General features: G+C 42.2%; 1 protein-coding gene across 1 annotated transcript in view; it reads left to right on the top strand.

The window, feature by feature from the left end:
• The window catches only part of UTP20 (UTP20 small subunit processome component), a 63,579-nt gene that overhangs the window by 15,476 nt on the left and 25,207 nt on the right, over nt 1–22,896 (top strand). The window contains exons 15-32 of the mRNA XM_083821201.1: nt 1,319–1,424; nt 2,625–2,775; nt 3,199–3,261; nt 3,576–3,734; nt 4,612–4,688; nt 5,912–5,991; nt 6,698–6,941; nt 8,054–8,254; nt 10,146–10,236; nt 12,305–12,390; nt 12,954–13,079; nt 13,636–13,802; nt 14,348–14,556; nt 17,649–17,792; nt 19,501–19,580; nt 20,547–20,773; nt 21,362–21,506; nt 21,939–22,026. Of these exons, the coding sequence (XP_083677327.1) occupies nt 1,319–1,424; nt 2,625–2,775; nt 3,199–3,261; nt 3,576–3,734; nt 4,612–4,688; nt 5,912–5,991; nt 6,698–6,941; nt 8,054–8,254; nt 10,146–10,236; nt 12,305–12,390; nt 12,954–13,079; nt 13,636–13,802; nt 14,348–14,556; nt 17,649–17,792; nt 19,501–19,580; nt 20,547–20,773; nt 21,362–21,506; nt 21,939–22,026 (2,444 nt within the window). The remainder of the gene's footprint in view (nt 1–1,318; nt 1,425–2,624; nt 2,776–3,198; nt 3,262–3,575; nt 3,735–4,611; nt 4,689–5,911; nt 5,992–6,697; nt 6,942–8,053; nt 8,255–10,145; nt 10,237–12,304; nt 12,391–12,953; nt 13,080–13,635; nt 13,803–14,347; nt 14,557–17,648; nt 17,793–19,500; nt 19,581–20,546; nt 20,774–21,361; nt 21,507–21,938; nt 22,027–22,896) is intronic.

The following is a 22,896-nucleotide window of genomic DNA, read 5'->3' as shown; positions in this document are numbered from 1 at the left end:
GTGAAAGTTTAAAAGTGCCTGAATGGTACCATCAGTATGTATTTTCTTCTTCTGAGTGTTTCATTCATGTTATTTCGCGTAGCTTTTCTTCATTTCTGCATGCCATTATGGTGGTTTCACACTGGTGGCTAGCTACACTCCATCTCACTGCTTTCTTACTCCCCATCCTCAGAAGAATGGGGGAGAAAATGTGATGAAAAAAGGCTTAAGGGTTGAGATGAGGACAGGGAGATCCCTCACCAATTACTGTCATGAGCAAAATAGACTTAGTCTGGGGAGATTAGTCTATTAGCAATAGGCAATAAATTACATTGGAGCAGCGAGAACTGAAAGTAAACTAGAAACACTTTCCCCTGCTCCCATCCACCGTATTCTACCTCTTCTCCTCTGAGCGGTGCAGGGAAACAGGGAATGGGGGCTGCGGTCAGTCCCTAATGCTTTGTCTCTGCTGCTCCTTCATGGTCACTCTCTGCCCCTGCTCCGTGTGGCGCCACGTGTCTCCCCACAGGCGGCAGCTCCCCCCAGACCCCCTGCTCCTGCGTGGGCTCCTCTCCACGGGCTGCAGCTCCGGCCCGGGGCCTGCTCCTGCGGGGGCTCTCCATGGGCCGCAGCCTCCTGCAGGCCACATCCACCTGCTCCACCGGGGGCTCCTCCACGGGCTGCAGCGTGGAGATCTGCTCCGTGTGGGACCCATGGGCTGCAGGGGGACAGCCTGCTCCACCGGGGGCTCCTCCACGGGCTGCACGGGAAGTGCTGCTGCGTGCCTGGAGCACCTTCTGCCCTCCTGCTGCACTGACCTTGGGGCCTGCAGGGCTGGTTCTCTCTCACATTTTCTCATTCCTTTCTCTCAGCTGCTTTTGGGTGCATTTTTCCCTTTATTAAGTCTGCTCTCCCAGAGGCCCAACCAGCATTGTGTCCCTTTTTGGAGCCAGCTGGAGCTGGCTTTTATCTGACAAGGTGGAGCTGATGGGCTCATACAGCCATTTGTAGCATAAAGCTGTCTGAGACTCCTACAACAGGGCTTAGCTCCAGACCTCTGCTTCCTGTGTACGTGGGTGTGACAGAGGCAGATGCAAACTGGGAGATGCTCACAGCTTTCAATGCTGGCTTGCTGGAGTAGACATTTACTTTGATAGCCAGAGGAGCATTTCCTTTATGGGTTATGATAATGGTTAGAAAATACACATACCAGTTCTGGGATCCACGTGTTACTCTATCTCTGTGACTCTAGCCATTTCAAGATGGTCAAGCACCATGCAAACACAAGTCATTGAGACCTGAGTAAATATACAGGCTGTTCTTGTTCTCTTTGCTCCAGGAAGCCTGTTCGTGGCCTGCCAAGCTGTAAGTACTCTTCTCAGTTTGGCAGAGTCTTCTGAAATACTCCATTTGTTACCTGTGGAGCGTGTCAAGAACTTGGTGACGTAAGTAAACTCTGCCTGTTCTGTGGTCCTCAGTGATTTTCATTAGTATGGCAAAGAGCTGACTTGACTTTTATGTAGCGGCACGTTAAATGTCTTTTTGTTGATCGTATGTTCTCTTGTACCAACATTTTGCTTTGGTATTGTGGTTACGTATGGTAGCAATGTCATAGGCATTGTTTGTTTAGAAAACCAAATAAATAGTATGCCAGTTCAGTGGCATTTTCTCTGCAAACCAAAGCTTTCTTAGCCAGCTGAAGAGCAGTGTGTCAAATACGTTGCTTTCTAGGTAAGCACAAATATTTAGAACACCACATTTGTGTTTTACACTACACTGCAAATGTAGAGCACTACATTTAGTAACTGTATGTTACGTTATAATAATAAAAGGGACAGTGACATTGTAATCTGAGTTATGTCAAAAGGCTGGGATTTGACAGTCTGTTGGCAGTGTTGGGATTCTCTTGTGTCCTTACATAATCATGTGTGTGCTTGCTCTGCAATTGGATTAGGTTTTGTATGCTCACTTCAATTTATTACAACTCCCTTCTGCTTAAAATTAGCACGTGTTAACTGAGTGGCTGGAGGGACCAAGGGAGACTGTTGATCTCTCTCCAGCAAATCCTGTTGAACTTGTCATCTCCCATCGCTATTGTGATGGAGCAGCTCCAAGTCTCTGGTAGCTTGAGCTTCAAAACATCCTGTTCAGTTAGGAAAACATGGTGCTCATGTCTGAGGTGTGATGGAGATAAGGCAGCTTGCCCAGATTAAGCAGGAAGTCTTGACAGGGAGCTTCAGTCTAGTGCTTTTCTGCCAGCTTTGGGTTGGGGGTGTGAATCCCACTTGGAGTGACGGTTGTTGGGTAGCAGAAGGAGATTTCCGTGTGGGGAGGCAAGATTCCTGCTAATGGCAGAATTGGTGTCCCACCTAAACCTGAATTATTTTTCCGTTGAAGTTGATCACTAAGTGGTCACCTTGGCAGCAGCAGCTGCACTTACAGACCTATGCAGATCTGTTTTCAGCGGCTATTTGTGTGTGTGTGTCCAACTAGCTAGCCCCAGCTCGATAGGCCTGGTGGTGCCAGTAGAGTATGAAGTTGTGGATTTTTCCCATAGTACTGTTACTGTCGCTACTGCCTTGTTTTCAAATGTCTGTATTGTTGCAATACTCTCTGTATGCTAATAAAACACTCTCTTGGTTAAGTGCTTTTCCATCAGACCCCTCTGCGTTGCTGTTGGCTGATCTCTATTACACAAGACTGGCATTGTGTGGCTGCCAGGAACCCCTTTCCCAAGGGAACCTAATGGAGTTGTTTGAGAAGTTGCAGCCTAATATCTCCACTGGTATTTCTAAGGTAATCTGGTTTTTTTTGAGCAAATGCAAGATGATTTGTATTTTAGAATTCAATTTAAGTAGACTGAGTTTGAGGAAGGCTGAAGGGAGAAACGTGAGACTGTAAAGCAATTACTTCTGTAGCATCTGTTTAGGGCTGTGTCCATTTCCAAGAGGCTGCTGTGGGGCATGAGTTTACAGAGGCTAACTTTTAGCCCAGGGACGCTTACCTCTTCCCTAGAAGTGACTTGGAGCAAGAGCCTAATGTATTCATTCTGAATTTCCTGCTAGACTAGAGGAGCTCATCTGTTTCTCAACTCTAGGAGGAACCTAGCGAAATCAGCCTCCTGTGCAAGACATTAACCTCTTTGTAGGTGTGTATGTGTCTGCATATGTAGCCTGCATTCTCCTGCATGTTTCTGACGTATGTTCCCACTTTTTACAGGTCCGACTATTGACTGTCCGAATTCTAAACCATTTTGAGAATCCACCTTCTACAGTGATTGAGGTAGGGCTGAAACTTCTCACTTAACATTTCAAATCAATCTGGTTTTGATGACTGTGAACTGGTTCCTGCTTTGCAGAAACAGAGCATTTTTCTGCCAAAGGCTGTCCTCTGATTTTGTGCTTTCACGTTCCAGTTTTAACTGATTTTACTGAAGTTTTCACATGTGTGAGTTTTGATACCTAAGTGGTGGTGGTAAGCAGAGCAAGCCCCTTGACTTTGTTCTCTGGTTCAAAAAGGCTCAGACTGTAGTTTGTTGAAATACCTTTCAATAAGAAAGGATGCTCTAACAAAATGTCTGTAACTTGTTTGTTCAGAGTGATGGCACAGGAGAGCTCCAGTCAGTATTTGCCATATTGCTCCAAGCAGAGCTTGTGCCAGCAACAGTGAATGATTACAGAGAGAAACTTCTCCATCTGAGGAAACTAAGATGTGATATAGTGCAGTCTACAATACCAAGTGGATCTTTGCAGGAGGTGAGTCCTTGTCCACAGGAAGCTGTCACATTCCCATATTCCAAGAGATTGTTCTTATTCCATCATATCAATTGCAGAGTTTTTAATAAGAATTCAGCTCCCATTGCCCGTGGAACTAATGTGTTTGCTTCAATATTTAGTAGAACAATGGTGGTATCTAGATAAATGTCCCACAATCAGTTTAATCAGTTTTTGATATCATGCAAAGGAAGGCAAATGATTCCAGGGAGAAGTGAATTGTGAGCAAATTTAAAATTCTGACTTTGCTGTACCCTCAGCGTGGTCCAACAGTGGTACATCGGAGAGCTTAGCTTTTGGATCTTTCTAGAGGATGAAAATCTGGTCTAACTGGGTCTGTTGCATCTCCTCCATGGCTGAGCAAATGGAGATGTCAGTTTCTAGATGCTGGAAGGGTCACAGTTCTACTAGCTAGATGTTCATGGATTTGGTGGGAAGTTTTTTTGGTTTGGTTTGGGTTGGGTTGGGTTTTTTTTAATTATTTTTATGTTGCAGTACCTTTATCATTCTTTTTACCTTAACTTGTAAGCTCTTGTGAGGAAGGGTTGTAGGTCAGTTCAACTGCGTGTTGGATTGCTGTGCAGAACTGGTTTTTGCACGTTCATGGTATGTAGATACGGTGGATAGATCTCAGTGCAGCATAGAGTTAATGGGGTCTACAAATTTTCTTATGAAACTGTGAAACAAAAAACGATGGTGTGTGTGACTCGCTTCATTATGGGTAGTACTTCTGAGAATTTCTCTGATCAAAGTTTCCTCTTTAAGAAGAAAGGTTAGAGGTGGTTGGTTGGTCTTTAACTGTTGTTTTTAACATCTCAACTTTTTAACATCTCAACAAGGTGGTTTCGTACCATTCTAGGTGCCTCTTCGGTATTTACTGGGAATGCTTTATATTAACTTCAGCCCTCTCTGGGATCCTGTAATTGAACTCATAACGTGAGTATGTGCGGTTGGATGCTGCAGTCTGTGGCTGTCTCATAGAATGATTCCTTCCATTGAAGGCTGAGGGGAGGCCTCATGGCGGCCTGCAGCTCCCTCACGAGGGGAGCGGAGGGGCAGGCGCTGAGCTCTGCTCTCTGGGGACAGCGACAGGACCCGAGGGAACGGCATGGGGCTGGGACAGGGGAGGGTCAGGCTGGGGGTTAGGGAAAGGTTCTGCACCCAGAGGGTGGTCGGGCACTGGGACGGGCTCTCCAGGGAAGAGGCCAAGGCAGCAAGCCTGCCAGAGTTCTTTCAGACAATACTCTCAGACATACTATTTGATTTTTGGGTGGTCCGATGTGGAGCCAGGAGTCAGGCTCAGTGATCCTTGTGGGTCCTTTCCAACTCAGGATATTCTTTGATGATTGTTTTGTGAAGAAAAGCTGAGGTAAAAATATCTGATTTGGAGAGATCTATGCATGAGAGCCTTTGTGTGAAATCTTTCCAAACGGATTTTCTCTCTCAGATGAATTACAGCCTACACAGCCTGTTAGTTTTTAACTTAATTTTTGTAATTTCTCACTATTAAAGGAAGCTTGCAACAAATATAGTTAAACAGCATCGGAATTTGAGTCCAAGAGAGCAGTATTTGATTAGTGTTTCACAAATGCTCAAGTGCATTTCCGTTTATCCATCTCTGACTTCTCTGTCCTTACTGAAAAACCTCTAAACCTTAATAACATTGAGTAAGGAAGACTTAGCATGGTGACAACTGAGCTGAATACTGAAGTCAGTGTCTCTGCTTTTAGCATGACTTTATCTCCTTGTGGTTTTTTTTTTCCTTTGTTGTATGATTAGAAACGATGGGATTTTCACCATCAAACTACTGAATTAATATAAAAAAATTAAATCAGCTCTTCAAAAGAAATGTCCATGCTAATTCTTCCTTTGGTTCTATGTGATATAACTGTACAGAAGTCAGTGAAAAGCTCAAGAACAGTTTCACTCAACTTGAGTTCATTTGAAGTCATGGGATACAACCAGATTATTTTAATAACAATTGACATTTGGGATCCATGAGTGAAGGCAAGGAAGTGCTACAGCTGTATCCTGCAGATGTCCTGTCTTTGGACACCCACATTAAAGCAGTAATCAAAGCCTCTGATTTTATTAATTATTAACTTCCCTTGACGTATGGCATTCTTTTTTCTTCTAATTTCATGCTTATGTTTTGTTAGTTCTCATGCAAAGGAAATGGAGAATAAACAGTTCTGGAAGGTCTTTTATGAACATTTGGAGAGGGCTGCTGTCTATGCTGGTAAGTCACAGCTCCTACATGGTGTTTTGACAGTAACCCAGCTAATTGTGAATGACATGTGATTATATTTTTTATGTGCCCCAAATTTACGTTTGATGGAGGACTTCCGAACTAGAGCTCTTGACTGCCAGTGTCATGTCCAGGGCAGGAATGGAAAGGCTTGGGAGAGAACTGTCTCCTTTTGTCCTGAACACCAAGAAATAGACAGAAATGGCCCCTGTATTACAGGTGGGAGTTGGAGGTTGTGGAAAGCCATGCATCAGCTTCATCTCTGCTTAAGGCTGGCTTTTCCCAGACTAATGAGGAACAGTAAAGAAATCTGTATAATAAGACAGACCGTCATTCTGCTCTGTAGATTCAGTGGAATTCCTGCAAACACTGTTTTTCTTTGGTGTAGTCTGTTTACACTTGAGGTTTATCTGTGAGCATATGGAATCTATGTCACAATCTCACAACAGAGATGTGAGTATGTGGCCATTTGTTGACTCCTGTTATTCAAAAGAACTGAGCTCAATTAAGGCTGTAAGACATCCTAGATTACTTTCTGAACAATGTTGGTCTTTCAGGTCAGTGTTAAATTCAGTTGTCTGAACAGGTACTTGCCGTCAGGAGTTGTACTTTCATGATGGGGGGCTGATCTCTTGCTACTTACTGACAATTATGAAGTAGCCTAAAAGATACTTAATTCATATCATCTGTTTTATAGAAATGGAGCTGCAAAATGAACTGGATGAACAGGAGGAAAGCATTGCTGAAACGGAAAGTGAGAAGATGCCAGAAGGAGGGGTGGGCACTGTTTTCCTGGAGCAGCTGAGGACTAGAACAGACTGCAGTGAGCGGCTGGACCACACAAACTTCCGTTTTCTACTGTGGAAAGCACTGGACAAGTTTCCAGACAGGGTGGAGCCTCGGTCAAGGGAACTCTCTCCACTTCTGTTGAGGTTCATTAGGTAAGTTAGTTTTATTTTTATTTGAGAGGACGCATTGCATTCAGTTGTTTCTGCTGTTGCTGAGCTTAGTCAATGGTTAGCTCTTCGTAGACTTTATTTCTTAAATACATAACTAATATACTATCTGTTCAATTAACAAGTTATCGTAATGGGAAAATGTGGATTCTGTTAGAGATGTCAAAAGAGAGGCAGGCTGAAATTAAACTGACAGCATGTTTCTGCCACTCAGTCTCTCGTTTATCACCTTGCCAGTGTCACAGCCTCATCACTGCATTAAGGGGATGGTTTCAGTGAAAGTAAAGTTTCTGCTTTCTAAAACGAAAACACATTTTAATTTGGAATCACAAAAGATTGGGGTAGGGAAAATACTGTGTTTGTTAGCGAGTGATCCAATTCCTCCTGGAAACAGTAAAGATTGTTTAAACAAGTTAGCACTATTTATTTCCTTGTGCTTTCTACATAGTAATGATGATTTTCTGTAGTTCTGTGGATTTTCCTATGTAATAGATGAAGACTGTCCAATTGCATTGTGAGCCCTATATATTGTCTACCAGAGCAGTTACTCTGCCAAATAGTTGATTCTGAGCTGTTCAATTTCCTGCCCCTGGAGGGAGAGCAGAGATGTGCTTGCATGCACGCACATTTCAAATAGTATGATGCATGTGGGGTGATCTCATGGCCAAGAAGGGTTTCTGACAGTCCTTTTCTGTAATTAAAAAAAATGTTTTGCTTGCCTTCCTGAAAAAAACTGCAGTCTGGTAGGACATGCACCCCCTGCCCTCCACAAAGCCTCTTTACAGACTTCTCATAATTCAAAAAATAATTCTCAAAAAAAGTTTGCTTCTTTTTTCCCTTTTCTGCCCGGTACCTCCAGTCTCCTTTAGTGTATACGGTTACTACCTAACATCTCTGCAATTTGTAGGCAAAGTAGCTTGTACTTACTGAAGTGGACTCCTTTGTGAATTTTTAGCCAGGTAGTGTCCCAAGACACAGCACCATTAATTATGAGAATACGAGAACACTAGATTGTTCAGTTTCTGAAACCCTGAACCCTGAAACATGTTTCTTAATTCCTTCTTCGTATTTTCTTTTTTTTTTTTTTTTCAACACAGAAATGAGTACTACCCAGCAGATTCATTAGTGGCTCCAACTCAGGATCTTAGAAAGAAGACTAGTGGTGCAGTAGCAGCAAAAGAGTTATCTAATGAAGAAGTAAATGATGTTACTATGGAGGAAGAGGAGGAAGAAAAGGAAGAAGGAGAACCAGTTACTGTAGGGCTTCCAAAAAAGAAAACAAGAAGAGCTGCTGCTAAGTAAGTATTTTTAGTTTTCCATTGGTAGTGCTTTTGTGGAAAGGCAGATTGAGTGGCTTGTATCAAGATTAAAAGCTGTGTTTACATATATATATTCCTTTTTCTTCCTTCGCTTGTATTTTGTTTTTTTTTGTTTTTGTTTTTTGTTTTTACAGTGAGTTATAAGCATTTTAGAGTAACAAACTCTGCTTGCACAGCAACAGATATCCGAAGGCCTGGCCTAGGATTTATCGTTATATCATTACCTGCCATCTGACAATTTTGGCTTGTGTTACTTTAAGTAAAACTTATGTTGTATTCTGAAGATGTTTTTAAGTACCTGCTCTATCCTTGCTTTTCTGTTTGTATTTGTTGGTCTTTTAAAACCATGGGCATTGTCAAACACATTGAAAAATTACTTAGGTAGTTTACTACTGGGATTCTGCCATTACCTACCAGTTAAAAATCTTGGTCCCAGTCATTATCTTGTGGACACAGATTTTTGTGCCTTGATATTTTCATTTTTTGATGTTTTAAACTGAAGCTACATGGCATTGTAATGTTACTGTTTTACAGTACTGAGTACACGGAGAACTTGGGTCTCTACGAATTCTCCATGATATCTTTAATGAGAGCCTCTTTACCGCGATGACCTCTGCCAAATGTCATTACAGTTACTTCACACAGCTTTGTATCTTGCCTTTATTTTACTTTTTTTAATTTTTAATTTTTATTTTATTTTTTGCAGCGGGTGGTGCTTGATATGACAGACAAGTGAAATGTCACCTTACATGTTGGCAATATCATGGGTATTTGAGATATAACCTGTATTGTCATTTAATCCCAGGCTTCTTATAGGTGTTTCATTTTGTTCTTAGATTCTGCTTTTTATCTGTAAATTAGCAGCAATTAAAATACAGTGACAGTCCAAGATTTTTTTTTTAAAACTTCCATCTCAGAATGTCAATGTGCGTAAGTAGAAACATTAGTTCCTGGTAGCAGTAACAAACCCATGAAAGATTTACTGGAGACTTGTTAATGAGTTCTGGAGTAACCTCTCTTCATCCTGGCGGTGAGCAGTTTGTGCTGCTCACTCTGTGCTGCAGGAGGAGAGCTCTGGTGGGGGCTGTGCCCCGGGACCCTTGCTGAGGGTGGTTTGCTGGAGCCCACCAGGTCTGGCGGAGGCAGCAGAAGGACCCACGCCTGCCCCGTGCTCGGTGTGGGGCTGCCAGCAGGTGTCGTTCTCACCCTTTGGCTCAGCCCGGCCATGGACCAGCTGAATGTCTGGAGAGTTGAGTGTAAGCCACCGTGGGCAGCTGCTGAATGAGGACCACCTCTGCCAGCCCCACCGTGCACGTGGTAGATGAGATCTTCTGCCTTCCTTATGCTGGTCACCTCTCTTCCCTACTACAAAGTGGAAACAGGGCAGATTTGGGGTGATACGGCCTCATTTTGGAATTGACTCCCAACTGTGCCTGCAGCCTGGAGTCCAGGCGTCCTCTGTGCCTAAACGCAGCCCTTTGTGCTGGTAGGAGAAAGATGGGCAGCAGCTAAGGAAAAGTAAATAAAGAGGTAAATTCAGCTGTTTGGTGTTCCAGGCTGAGCTGGGAGAAAGAAGAAAGCCACATCCTCACTGTTTGTATTCCTTTCTCACCAAAGACTGAGCCCAGCTGGTGCTACTGAGGAAATGGCCTTCTCTGTACAGTGCAGTGACACCTGGGAGAAACGGCTTAGGGGAGAGAACAGGATACAGCCTGCTGTGGCTCTGAAATGGAGACCTATGGACTTGGGATCCTGTTATTTTTTCCTTCTTGTTAATCAATTTTATTAAATGTTCCCCATACGTTTGTGATAATATGGGATTGTTTCTTTTAGACATTTAAAAAAATAATTGATTTATTTTGTTTTACAGGCAACTAATAGCTCACTTACAAGTTTTCTCTAAATTCTCGAATCCTCGTGCATTGTATCTGGAGCAGAAGTTAAATGCATTATATACCCAGGTGATGCTCTTTTCTGGCATTTAGAATTACTGCTAATAAATGCACCCTTTCTTGTCTGCAGTGCCTATGACAGCAAAAGTGTATCATTTTCTGAAGCCATGGCTGGTAGCTGGAAAAGGAGCTGTGCTTGAGAGGGATTCCTAGCAGTCTTTAGTTGAAGCAAGCCCCCTTAGACATCTCAAGCAGGTTTATGCTGGCTTAGTTTGCCAGGACTGGCTCATGTGAACAGATCTGGCAACAGAAAAGGTAGCAGGCTTTGGCAATGTGGAGGAGTGGCTGTAAGGAGAGTCTGTTCCACTTGCACAGCATCATCTGGAAGAGGATTTTGAACCCAAAGCCTGATGAAGAGCCAAAGAGATTTGTTCTTCACATACAGTGTTGTATCTGTAGAGAGCATGGCCAGTGTGAACAGTGGATCATTTTGCATCAGCTGTTCTTCCAAAATTGTTACAGTCCTACAGCTTTCAGCGTTCCCCATTGTGACTTGAGATGCAAAATGTGGAAAATTCAGGATCCTCATCCTCTCCGGCATTTGGAGAAGGGAAGTGCAGCCATGCCTGTCACTATGGAAAAACATACTTCTGCAGAAAGGGAGAGGAAAAACAAATCTCTCTTGAGTGTCTCTCTTTTTATTTTGTTTGTTTAGTTTTAGTGGCTGATGTTACAAGTCCTTAGCCTGGCATAGGCGTGTGCACTGGTTGTGCGTAGTGTATTTACTCACTATCAGTATCAACAAAATTGAAACTAAAGATAAACAGATATTAAGTGAATAAGCAGCAAACAAGGATTAAAGAGCAGAGCCTAGATAATGCCTGTCTCTTCTAACTTTGAATAAGGAAAGCAGGAAAAAAATCTAAGAAATGCGATGGGAGAAACCAGTCTATAAAAAATAACATTAAAAAAAATAATGAATTAATTTTTTCGTGAGGAATGTTCAGTTTGATAAGATTGCTTTTTGAGAGATTTCTCTGAAGGAATTGTTAAAAATATGGTTCTTAAGAGCATTCCTAAGTCTTAGATCCTTAAAGAGTGCATTTTATTAATTTTATTGTATTTTGTTGGTTCTGGATTTGTTCAGATAATTGGGTTTTGCTCTGGTTGTTCCCAGTTTGTATTCTCTGAGGTTATGGTCAGTGGGCTGTAGAACTGTATTAAGTAGTACGCTATAGTATTGCTAGTTCTCTGGGTTTCATCAGGTGCTTGGTGTGGAAGTTGGAAGGTCCATTAGCTCCCAAACCTGAGAATCTCTGGTGACCATCCATTTAATTTCAGTCAACCTCAGAGTTTTGTGTAGGAACAGTTGGTCTACGTGTTTGCTTGCCTGTATGCTTAGGAAAACACTGAGCAGATGTGTGCAGGTCAAAGCAGCATGTGAAGAACAGCCCAATATTTAAAAAAAAAAAAAAAAAAAAAAGAGATTACTTAATCACTTACTGTTTTTCAGTTCTGTGACAGCATATTTATTATCACTGGTGTGTCCATCTGGCGTAGGGACGTCATGGCAAAGTGGCCTTTGATGATTCTAGCCTGTGCTGTTTGGTAGGAGACTGAAGAGCTGATAAGGGTGCAGCATGGGGAAGTGACCTGTATTTCTTCGTGCCTAGGCTGTGAGGATTCATCTTCTAGAGAGGGTGAATCTCAGTGAGACTTTGCATATCAAGTCCAGTGAGTGTTTTATGTTTGTCAGAGAAAAGAAAGGCAGGTGTCTTGGGATTGTTTGATTAGCCAGCTTTTTAATTGTCTTAGCAGATATACAACTGAGATTGAAAACTCAAGCTGATGGTGGTTGAAAAGATGATTATGAAAAAACAAGTATTATAACTATCCTCCTGGAGGGGGGGGGGGCAGGGGAAAGTATATGTGAACTACCAGCAGCTATGTCTGCTTTTTATGAGTGACGGTTACGTATTTGCACCTTGGCTTTATACTGACAACACACATTCTGTTTCCGTTTTGGTAAGGTAGCCCAAAACCTGCTTGAGCTTGGAAGCTTTGAGTAGTTTCATTATTTTTGTTAAGAACTTGTCTTCTACATAGGGCCTCATTTTGTTTGTTTTATCAACTGCAGTTACTGTCCCATCAAGACCAGAACGTGCAGAGAATAGCTCTTGACTGTATCATGACATACAAACATCCTCATCTACTGCCATACAGGTAAAAACCTTTATATTATTTTAGTACCAGTGAATGAGCCTGCTGTCATAGCAAAAGTTTACTTGGAATCAGTTGCCTCAGAGAGAGAGACAGCCTTGACTGTTTGAAGAAACATGTATAAATTGTAATTTTAACTAGCTATATATTTCCTACCTAAAACAGGAAAAATGGCCAAGATGTGGGTCCGTGTCCCCCCCTTTTTTTTTTTTTAGTGGAAAAGGGCAATGCTTTCCATTCTGTCATGCAATAGTTTGTTGCATCATTTTCAAAGAGGTGTTTTGTCGTGATGATTTATAACCACCCAGTGAAAATAGCAGCATAAAACTGTCGTTTGTAGTTAAATAATCTCTTCAGAATGTGTCCAGGAGGTACTTGCCTACATAATTAGCTTAAACTTGCTGACTTTTAAGTATTTTTTGTCAAAAGGGTGGGAACATGGTACTTTAATAATTTATCTACAGTATAGATAGAGAAGTTGATAGATAGTTGTGTGTGTGTGTGTATGTGTGAGTGTCTGTTTTGACAGCCCCCACCTGCCCACAAACAATATTTATTACTCCCAGGGAGAACTTGCAAAGACTACTGGAGGACAAGAGCTTTAAAGAAGAAATAGTCCATTTCAGTATTTCTGAGGAGAATGCAGTAGTAAAAATGGAGCATCGACCATATCTCATCCCTGTTCTTATGAGGTTTGTTGTGAAGTTCTGGGATAACGGTTTCATATCAAAGTACTGTGAGCAGAGATGTAATGCTGCTGCTTCTCATTTTAAACAGTTGAGATAAACCTAAGGTTAATGGTATAGTTTGACTTCTTAGTTTGTTTTGGTTGTATGGCTTTGTTTTCTTTAAAAACAGCATTTTGGTAAATATTGTTTCTTCTAAGGCTTAGAGAGAACTGTGAGACATTTCAATTCACTGAATATTGTCATTTATTCTTACTAAGATAGAGTAATGCAGATTGTGCAGATTCCTTCTTCAGCAGTAGCTGTCCTCAAGCTAGCCTGCAGGTAGTCTAATTTTATACCTGAAGTCTCCAGCAAAGCTTCTGTAGGTGAAGCAGAAGCTGGTCTTTCACTGCGATGTTTCTAAGCACTGTGTAGAAATTCAGAGGAGACTTTGGAGGGGGAATTTCTGCTTGTTTTGTTCATGATAGTCAAAATTTTTAAACCAAATCCAGTTTCTCCTGCAGGCTAGGAAACAGAGAGCTTGCTGAAAGCTAATACAACCTCTTTTTGTCTCTTGAAGAATTCTCTATGGCAGGATGAGAAACAAAACGGGCAGTAAAACGCAGGGCAAGTCTTCAGCAGGCACTCGCATGTCAATCGTTCTGCGATTTCTTGCTGGCTCCCTGCCAGAAGAGATACGGATGTTCTTGGATCTGCTCTTCGAAGCTGTGAAGCAATTCAGTAATGGTAGGTACAGGCAGGAGATTGTGAGCATATAGTACATTCTGACCTATAGGAGGATAAATACACTTAGTACTGTTACATGCTTCAGTTTGTCTCAAATGGTTTCCTTGGAAGGATGAAAGGATGAAAGTAGACTTCTGATAAGAACGGGGATTTCCCTGAGGTTTTACTTGTGAAGCAAAATTGTTATCTTTTACGGATCTCAGGTCAGAAAAACTGAATGACTTGCCACAGCTGTGCACGTAAGCTATAGCAGACCAGGAATGAGCAATTACTGGTATTGTAGGATACTGGCAGCCTCCGTGCTGTCCTTCTCATGTAACGTGCTGCTGAGCACTAGGCTGCAGTGATGTGATGGCAGCAAACAGAGGTTGTAAAGTGCTCTGATACTGAGGCAGTGAGAGATGGATGGATACCTGGAGCTGTCTTTATTTAAATAGCTGAATTGAGGAACTGTAATTTAGGGCCAGGTGACACCGTTTTTTATTGTAAATTATTTTGCGTCTTTACGGTGCTTCTCTAAGTTGCTGTCCCTTTTTCTGTCACAGGGCCTTGCCAGACTGCAGTGCTTCGAAGCATGTCAGAGCTGGATTTAGCTAAAGTCCTGCCTCTTGGACGTCAGCATAGCCTCTTCAATGGTCTCGAAGTTGTATTGAAAAACATGGGACATCTGATCAGTCAGTACCTACCTGAAATTCTACAGATTATGCTGTGCATGACAGCAGTGGTATCCTGCATCCTCCAGCAAAGAGAGAAGGTATGATATATAGTATATGCATGCATATGTATATGCATACAAACATGTAAATGAAGTTCCTTTCCCTTAGCCTGCGGTTGTACACACACCTTCATCGATTCTGATAAAAATAAGTTCAACGCTTGCATGAAGTGAAGCTTAGCAGTTAAATGTCAGTCAAAATAGAGGCCAGTGATATTTGTCTGAAAGTGATAGAGGGCTCAGACAGTGCAGGCAGAGTTAATGTCTTTAAGAACATGCTTTGGAGTGCGTTCTTGTTTGAGTTAGAGAAGCGAGAGATTTGGAGGTTGCTACCTGTGGAAGGAAGGGCGGGCATGAGGAAAAGGTAAATGATTTGTTGTAAGGACGTAAGAGAATCTTACGGCTGGAGGTTGAAATGGCCTTAAAGATGTAGTTTCTTAGTTGCAAGGATAGACCATTGGAGCAGGGAGAGGAGAGGATTTCCAGTTTCTTGCCTGGAGACTTTAAAGTAAAGCTTGTCTTTGAGGTGCTTTGTTGTGTTGCCAGATGCAAGGAGAGCTCAGCATTGTGGGTGATCACAGTGATTATCCAGAGTGAATGTCTTCTGTCATGGGGCACAGGGAGAACGTGGCTGCCAGCCATGCTTTCAGCACAATAGAAGCACATCCAGCTCTGCATCAGGAGCAGTCATGCCAATCCACTGTCACAGTTTGGGTCTCAGCCAGGTACTGGCAGAGCTCTGGGAATGTTTCTTCCCTTGGTGTGTGGTGGCTGTGCGTGCAGTAAGAAACAGGTGAGGAAACTAATCTGTTAAAGATTGGCTGCAACTAAAGAAGAGACGTGTTGTTTTATTGCTGCCCTGTGCCCAGGAGAGCACCACAGAGAGCACTGAGCTCCTTCCCACACCAGTAAGACTTTAACTGTGTTAGGAAGATACAGAGGCTTGGAGTTGCCTGCTAGCTCTTTAAGCACTGCGCAGCATCTTGTGGAGGCCCTGCTATTGTAGGGGGCTTTGTTGCCAGTTGTTTGGAAGCTATGACATTGAGCCAGGCTTTCATGCCTTCCTAAAACTCGTGTCTTTGCCAGGCTTCAATGCAAATAGTCTTCAATGCTCAAGTCTGGTCCTGCAGAGCCTGATCATATATTAGGTGAGAAACAAGCAAACTGCACAGTCATCATCATCACTGCAGTGTTGAAAGGAATTACAAAAGGATAGACTGAACAAGGGATGTTAGGTAATTAATGTTTTGTCACCATGCCCATGTGTTCTTGCCAGGACCTGTCTGTGAGCATCCAAGAGCATTGCTTGTCTCAAAAACAATCCAGCAAACAAAGCAAGCTGTTGCAGTCAGGTAGCATCCAAGGTCCCATAGCTGCCTGCAAGCTGCACAAAACCTTAACTGGTCTTCAGTATGAAGGGAATGGGTAATTCTGTAGGACAGCAGCATCCTACTTAAAAAACAGATTGCATGTGCCTACATGTTTTAAACTGGGAAAAGAGTTTTAAGAACTGCTTCATTCATTGCTGGGATACGCACGTTTTGCCTGGGTTACTACAGTAAACCTGTCACCATTTTGTAACTCGAGGAGTGACAGTTTATCATTTAGCTGAACTTAATTTAGCACTTCATTAGTCCATAAGATGTTACAAGCTCAAGGAAGAGTAAGAAATCCGTTTATCTTGGCTAATAATTAGATGACATTCTTGGGGGTTTGAGAATAATTTATTGCAGACTGATAATGCCTCAAGAGTTAAACATCTACTTCAACAGTTTTAAGCTAAGTTATTCATTTCACGTTTCCTACCGATTGTGTTCTGTAATGAGTTTCTTTGTCCTCTCAAAGTCTTCGTCTCAGAGGACTGCTCTTCTGGCAACTGAGCTGTGGGAGACTCCAAATTACATTGCTTGGTCACCATTAGCAATAGCAGCCTGGTTTGTGCTTTCTGCATAAAAGTAGATGCAGGTTTCTGCACCTGTTCCTGTAGGTGTTTGGCCCTTGAAAGCAGCTCATGGGCTGTTCGGAAGCTGTTTCCACAGCATTACATTACTATACTTCAGCACAGCAGGGGAGGTCCCAGGCAAGGGCATCTTTGGTTCCTTATGCACCATCTCCTCTTTGTTTTTTGATGTGTGATTTTGGGTGCAGAGGTAGTGTAGCAGTGTATTGCATGGTAGATGGTGGTGTCTTTGGAAACTCATATTCACATCAAATGCAAAAATCCTGGTGTCTTTCAGTGAGGCTTTGACACCAGAGCTGTTTTGCAAAATAAGAGAGATGTATGTTAATTATGTGTGGCGGATACATAATGGAGACCCTGAGGATCCCAAGATGTAGCTCCAGTCTCAGACAATGGCCTTTATTTGCTCTGATGTGGGTCTGTTGTTTCTGAGACAGGAGTCTTGAGTTATCTCATGTGTTTGTGCTGTAAGCTGCATTGCACAGTATGGGAGTAATTTAGGTCACTCAAGTCATAATAGACTCTTCTCCCCAAGGAGAAGAGAATGCAGCAGTGCATGAATAACTTAGTGATTAGCTGTATGGCTGATTTCCTAATCTAAACATTTTCCCCAAGGAAGTGTAGGAATGTGGGTGCTACATGGAACGTGAAGCATCCCCCTGTAACCAAATGCTGTAGTCTGTCCTGCTCTGTTGGAGTGTTTCATATTCTTACCTTCTCTCTTCCTCCTCCTCCTCTCTGTCTGTTGAGTTCTTTTCTTCCTAGCAGATGTCAGTGTGAGAAGTACAACTTCTCTTTTGAGAGCTGATTTAGGTCCTTACCTGTGTAAGTTTAAGTGTCAGGGCTGGAAATGCAGCTGGTTTGTATCTTTCTGCAGTGTGTCCAAAAAATGTGCAGATGGTACTTCAAAGCAGTCAATGTGGATTTTCGTTAGCTGAAGGAGTTCTCTGTAACTGACTCATTGCAGGGATAGGCACCTTTTAGAACAATACGTGTCACCTGTGAGTACACAAGTATACTGTTACGGTGCAAAAGTTAGAGGAGAAACCAGAATATTTTGATAGTTCAAGTAAAGGTTGTATCTGTGGCCAGTGAATTTCTGTATCTAATTTCAGAGCAAGTGGTTAGTGGTTGTTCTGCAGAGGTCTTACTGTTTTGTTTGTTTTCACAGGTCCAACCTCGGTTGATTAATCCACTGAAGAATTTGAGACGACTTGGACTCAAGCTTGTGGTGGAGTTTTTTTCTGATTATGAGACCTACAGCTTTAGTGTGGAGGAGATTGATGCAATTTTCCATGCAGTGGTATGGCCTCAGGTAACGTGTTTCTTCTTCTTCCAATCCATTGTATGTAACCTGTACCATTCAGAGAACTCCAGCTCTCATTTGCTGGTATTCTGATGTGTGTGTGGAAAGCCAGCTTTGTGGCTCATGTCTGATTAGTCCTGGAATAATAAAGTCACTGGCTAAAGTCCAAACAAATTCATCTGAATAAAATGGATGGATCTGTTCTTTAACCACAGAAGCAAACTTCTTCCCTGGATGCTTCACAGTAGCAAAATAGTACTTCTAGGTCACTGCTAGGTACACTTTGCTGCTTTTCTATCTGAAAGTTATTTCAGATAGAACCCCCCCTGTGGCAGGAGGTTGCATAAACAAAAGTAGGTAGACTTTGCTGCTGCAGGAAAGGAAAGACCACAGCATGGTCTGTCAGTGGGTTGTGCATTCTGCCTGCCTGCCAGGAGTCCCAATATGAGCACAGTGACAGAGCACAGGACTGTGGCCTTCACCAGAGAAATTCAGATCACATCTTGGTTGGGAAAATGCACTATTGGGGGAGAGAGAGAGAGAGAGGGAGAGAGAGAGAGAGAGGGAGAGAGGGGGAGAGAGAAAGAGAGAATGCGCTGTACTGGTAATGAAATTGTGCTGGTCACGTCAGGCAGTTCATATAGCTCTGTATTCACTGGGCAGAGCAACAGCTGCTTGTATGCTCCTGGTTTGTTCGTGGAGTCCTTTATTACTGTCCACTATCCCAGTGTAGCAAGGCCAGGGTGCCACACAGGTGATTTACTTCTGTCCCAGGGCAATACAATCATGTGTTTCAGGCTTTGAATCAGCAAAGCACTTAAAGAATTAAGGGAGCGTTGTGTTTGGAAGTGCTGAGTAAATCTGAACAGGAGGTAGAATTGTTGTTACATAGTTAGAATTCCTGTTTTCCTGATAGGTGTCAAAAAGACAGCACTGGTTCTGGAGTTTGGACTGGAGAATGATCCAGAAGCTCCCTCTAGAGGGAATTTTTGCCAGTGAACTCCATGAAGATTTGATTTTGGCAGAAGAATCGTCTGATTTGGGTGCTTTAAGGCTGTAGGGCTGTAGAACTGACGTGTATAGAAACTCGTAGGAAGGACGAGTTTTAAGCCAGCTGTGCTGGAAACTGGAGTTTGCTGTTTTTCATACTGCAGGATTTTGCTGCAGAGGCTCAATATTAGTAGCTGCATAGCAGCAATCCTGCAAGATTGGATTTGCAATTTAAGCTTCTTTGTGCATTGTTCAGAAAAGTTCTGCCTAGTTAGAAGATCCCATTCCCTGGGTGCAGTGCAGTGCATGAGCTTCTCCCAGAGCAAGGAGGGTGATTCCATAGCAGCGAGGCTATGGGGACACAGAATAGATGCTGGAATTGCAGGTGCTGTGGTCAGGGCCCAGGAAGCACGGGAGGAACAAGTCTTGGGTGTCGTGGCTGAGATCTCGTAGGCATAATCAGGAGAGGTGGCCAGGTCTCTGTGGCAAATGTGAGGCTCTATGGGGAGTCACTTTTGAAGGGAGGACAAAAATGGTAGCTGCAGTAGCGTATAAATATGGAGTAAGATAACCTAACAGTGAGACCAGAAATATTGAAAAACAGTGAAAAATGTGCTTTCTAAAAAAGAGAGACTATAGACTGTAGTGGGGTCTTCGTTAAAAATTAGGTTTTTAAGTGGCTTTACCTGCTTGGGTTGCACTGGTGTCTGATTTTTGTCTCCTCTAGGTTTGCAGGTTGGCTTCAGAGAGTCAGTATTCTCCGACTTTTCTGCTGAAACTCATTCACACCTGGAGTAAGAATCCCAGGTAAGTACTCTCACAAAGATGCACAAGTACTTTCTTGAGTATACAAAATTATTGTAAAAGCAAACAGAAAACTAAAAAAAAAAAAAAAAAAAAAAAGCTCTTAACAAGTTATGAATAATTGTGTCAAAACATATCTTTTCTTTTTCCAGTGAGCTGTTACTCTTTAGATAGCAGTCCAGATGCAGTTCTGAAGCTTTGCAATTTATGCCAATTACACTATTTTTAGTGGGCTGCTTTTCTTGTGTATGAACCAAACAGATACATAGTCTAAACTCAGCTCATGGGTGAGGAAGAGGTGACTTCTTAGAATATGTCTGTGTCTTGACCAATGACTCTTATTTGAGTCTTGGGAAGAGGGGTGCATGTGGAGAGAGGAGGGAGCAGTTTTGCAAGATGATTTCATTTGTGTTTTTTCATCCCGTTTCCTTCTGTTCTATGAAAGAATGTAGGCAAGTTCAGCACAGAATCTGTGGCAGATTCTGAGACTAAAAATTGTAAGAGAGCTTTTTTTGAAGTAGACACTGAGAAATTCTGTCTCTGCTGTCTTGAGTGATTTTTACATTTTCCACTGCCTTCCTGCTTTTCCTTTTCTGAAGTATCCAGCATGTGTTTTAAGACCTGTCATTTGTAATGATAAAGAACTTGCACACAAACTTATGTTAAAAAAATAAAAATGTATTGGATTATTGGGATAGGAGCAGACTCTAACAGGAGACTTGGACAAACATCTCTGGAGAAAGGGCTAAGTTTAGTTGATGCTATCTTGAAGCACAAGAAGGGACTTGATGACCTCAAGCTGCATTCTTTCTATTCATGACACTGTTTCTGTGATGTTTATGGTTTTTCCCTGTTTGAAGTAAAAGACAGTCATTATCTGTTTTATATGACTTTGACTCTTTGTACAAAATAACTATAAAGCTTGATACTTTAATTTTCAGCAAAACGTTTTTATAATCTTCCTCTCAGATATTTCCTGTTGCTGGCCAAGCAGCATCCAGAACGTCCAGAGTGTGACATACTGTCAAATGTGTTTGCTGTGCTGTCAGCCAAGAATCTGTCTGAGGCAACATCCAATCTTGTGATGGACATAGCTGATAGCCTTCTCAACAGCCCCAATTTTGAACCCACGGAGCAGGTTTCCAGTTTGAATGTGACTGACTGTGTTGTCATGGACACTGGAGAAGTGACGGAAGGTATGCACGTATGAGAGTTGTAAGAGGCCTGTTGGATGCTTTGGAAGGAGGTGTTAGATCATGATGAGGTTGTCTTTGCCCTGAGTGAGAATACAGGGAAGGAGAGCGTGGAAAAATCACTGTACAAATTCGTTTTGACATGCTCAAGAAGTGTAAAGTTCTACTTGTCTCATGTCAGGTGAGATTCACATTTGAGCATCAGGGTCCTGAGCATGGAGAAAACTGCATCTGTAAGGACCACAGCCGTTTTAGGAGGCAGTTAGTATCTTTGAGGAACCTCCTTGGTACTTTTTTGATAAGCCTGCACCTTCTAGGGCTGTAACTGAAACCTATGAGGAGAGCTTTTATTTTCTCTTATTTGGTCCTAGCTCAGACACATTAAACTTGTTCTCAGCAAGTATCAGTGCATGTTCCTAGCGGCCCTGGACATTCATAATTCCCACTGATTTTTCTTCCACTGGTGAAACCTCCTTTGTTTGTAGTTCCTCAGTTGTTTGCATAGGGCTGAATATCCTTTCTGTTGCACAGAGCTTGTTTTGTTGCTTGCAACACAAAGGTGAGTGCTGCTAACTGTTGTATCCTTTACAGAGACCCTTAGCCTAGGTTGCCGTTTGGTTCTGCCTCATGTTCCTGCCATACTTCAGTACTTCAGCAAAACGATGTTAAATGTGGAGAAAGTGAAAAAGAAGAAGTACAGAGCTCAAGTCAGCAAAGAGCTGAATATACTTTCCAAGTAAGTGATTTTTTAGAGATCAAAACACTTGAAGGGTTGGAAAGAGGGAAGAAGAAAGAGGCTTTTCATAATAGGCTGCAAATTAGAAACATTGTCTGAAACTTTAGATTTACAGCATTTGAAAATACCTGCATCTATCATTGACCTTGGAAGTTGCTGATGACCGAATGGAACAGTTTTCAGAAATCGATTCTAGCTGTTTCTGTTGCTGGTACTCAAAACCAGTACCTCTTGGTATAGGAAAAGGTACAGAAGAGACTGCAGTCTGAATACTAGGGCTGATATCATGATTTTTGTAGAGAAGACTGTTAGCCTGGATGCAGATGGATGGGCTGACAAAACCCCATGATAACAACAGCAGTGCTGACTGAGTTTTTTATACTGGTGACTGGACTGATAGAAAACAGTAAATTACATTGTCTTATCATGCAGGATCAGCAAATTTATACAAGAGAAGAGTCAGAATTCAGTGCTTGTGAGCCTCCTTCTCCCTTTCCTTCACCAGAGTAACATGGAACAAGTAAGTATAAATGACTTCCCCCCCTCAACATTGAAAATGCATTTTTGATTTACTAAAGTAGATTTGTTTAAGGTGTGGTTAAGGCGTATTGGTTACATGCAATTTCTCATGATTAGCCTGAAATCAAGTCTTCATGTGTTCGTAGTCCACTCAGCACCCTGTCATTGTGTGTTGAAGTGTTCAGGTCACTGGATGCTTGTCAGGAATGCCTATGCCCAGGCTGATTGTTTCCCCTTTTTCTGGGGAAGGTTTGCAGAAGTGTTTATACAATGTTTACTTCCTTTGCTGCTGTAGTCAATTCACCTAATTCCTTGCAATTTTTGAAGTAATCGCTCTTTAACTTGTACTTCATGCACCCCAAATTCTAAGGCACAGCATATGGACAGAATATGAGTATATGTGAATGTAGTGCATGCTGTTTAATGGGCAGTGCTTTGTTGGTCTGTTGCGGGATAAAAGGCAAACATTGTACAGCACTATTAATCTGTTGTCATATCTCCTCTTTCCATTCCAATCTCCTTCGACTGTTAAGGAGCCCACCTATGAGTACAGAAGTGTATCTCAAAACTGAAACTTCTATAAAATCCTAAATTCTTCGGGCATGCAGAGCTCTTCATGGTTTAAGCTTTTGCAAACTGTTAATTAAATCAAGCACTGAGGATAGTGGTAGACTCTGTAGCCTGGGGTCCTGTTTTCCTCTCTGCCCAACTTTGTTTTCAAACATACAGTCCCATCTAATAGGAATGAATGTATTGATTTTTTCAGCCTGATTTGCCTGGATCCTTGGATCAAGGTTTGGGTCTTGTTTTTCATTAAATGATAGCGCAGATACTCAACGAGAGGTTTTGGGGTTGTAGAAAGAACTGCTAG

Source organism: Anser anser (genome assembly GCF_964211835.1).
Source record: "Anser anser genome assembly, chromosome: 1".
NCBI lineage: Eukaryota > Metazoa > Chordata > Aves > Anseriformes > Anatidae > Anser > Anser anser.
The sequence above is the reverse complement of the archived record's forward strand: the minus strand, read 5'-3'. Positions and strand labels throughout refer to the sequence as shown.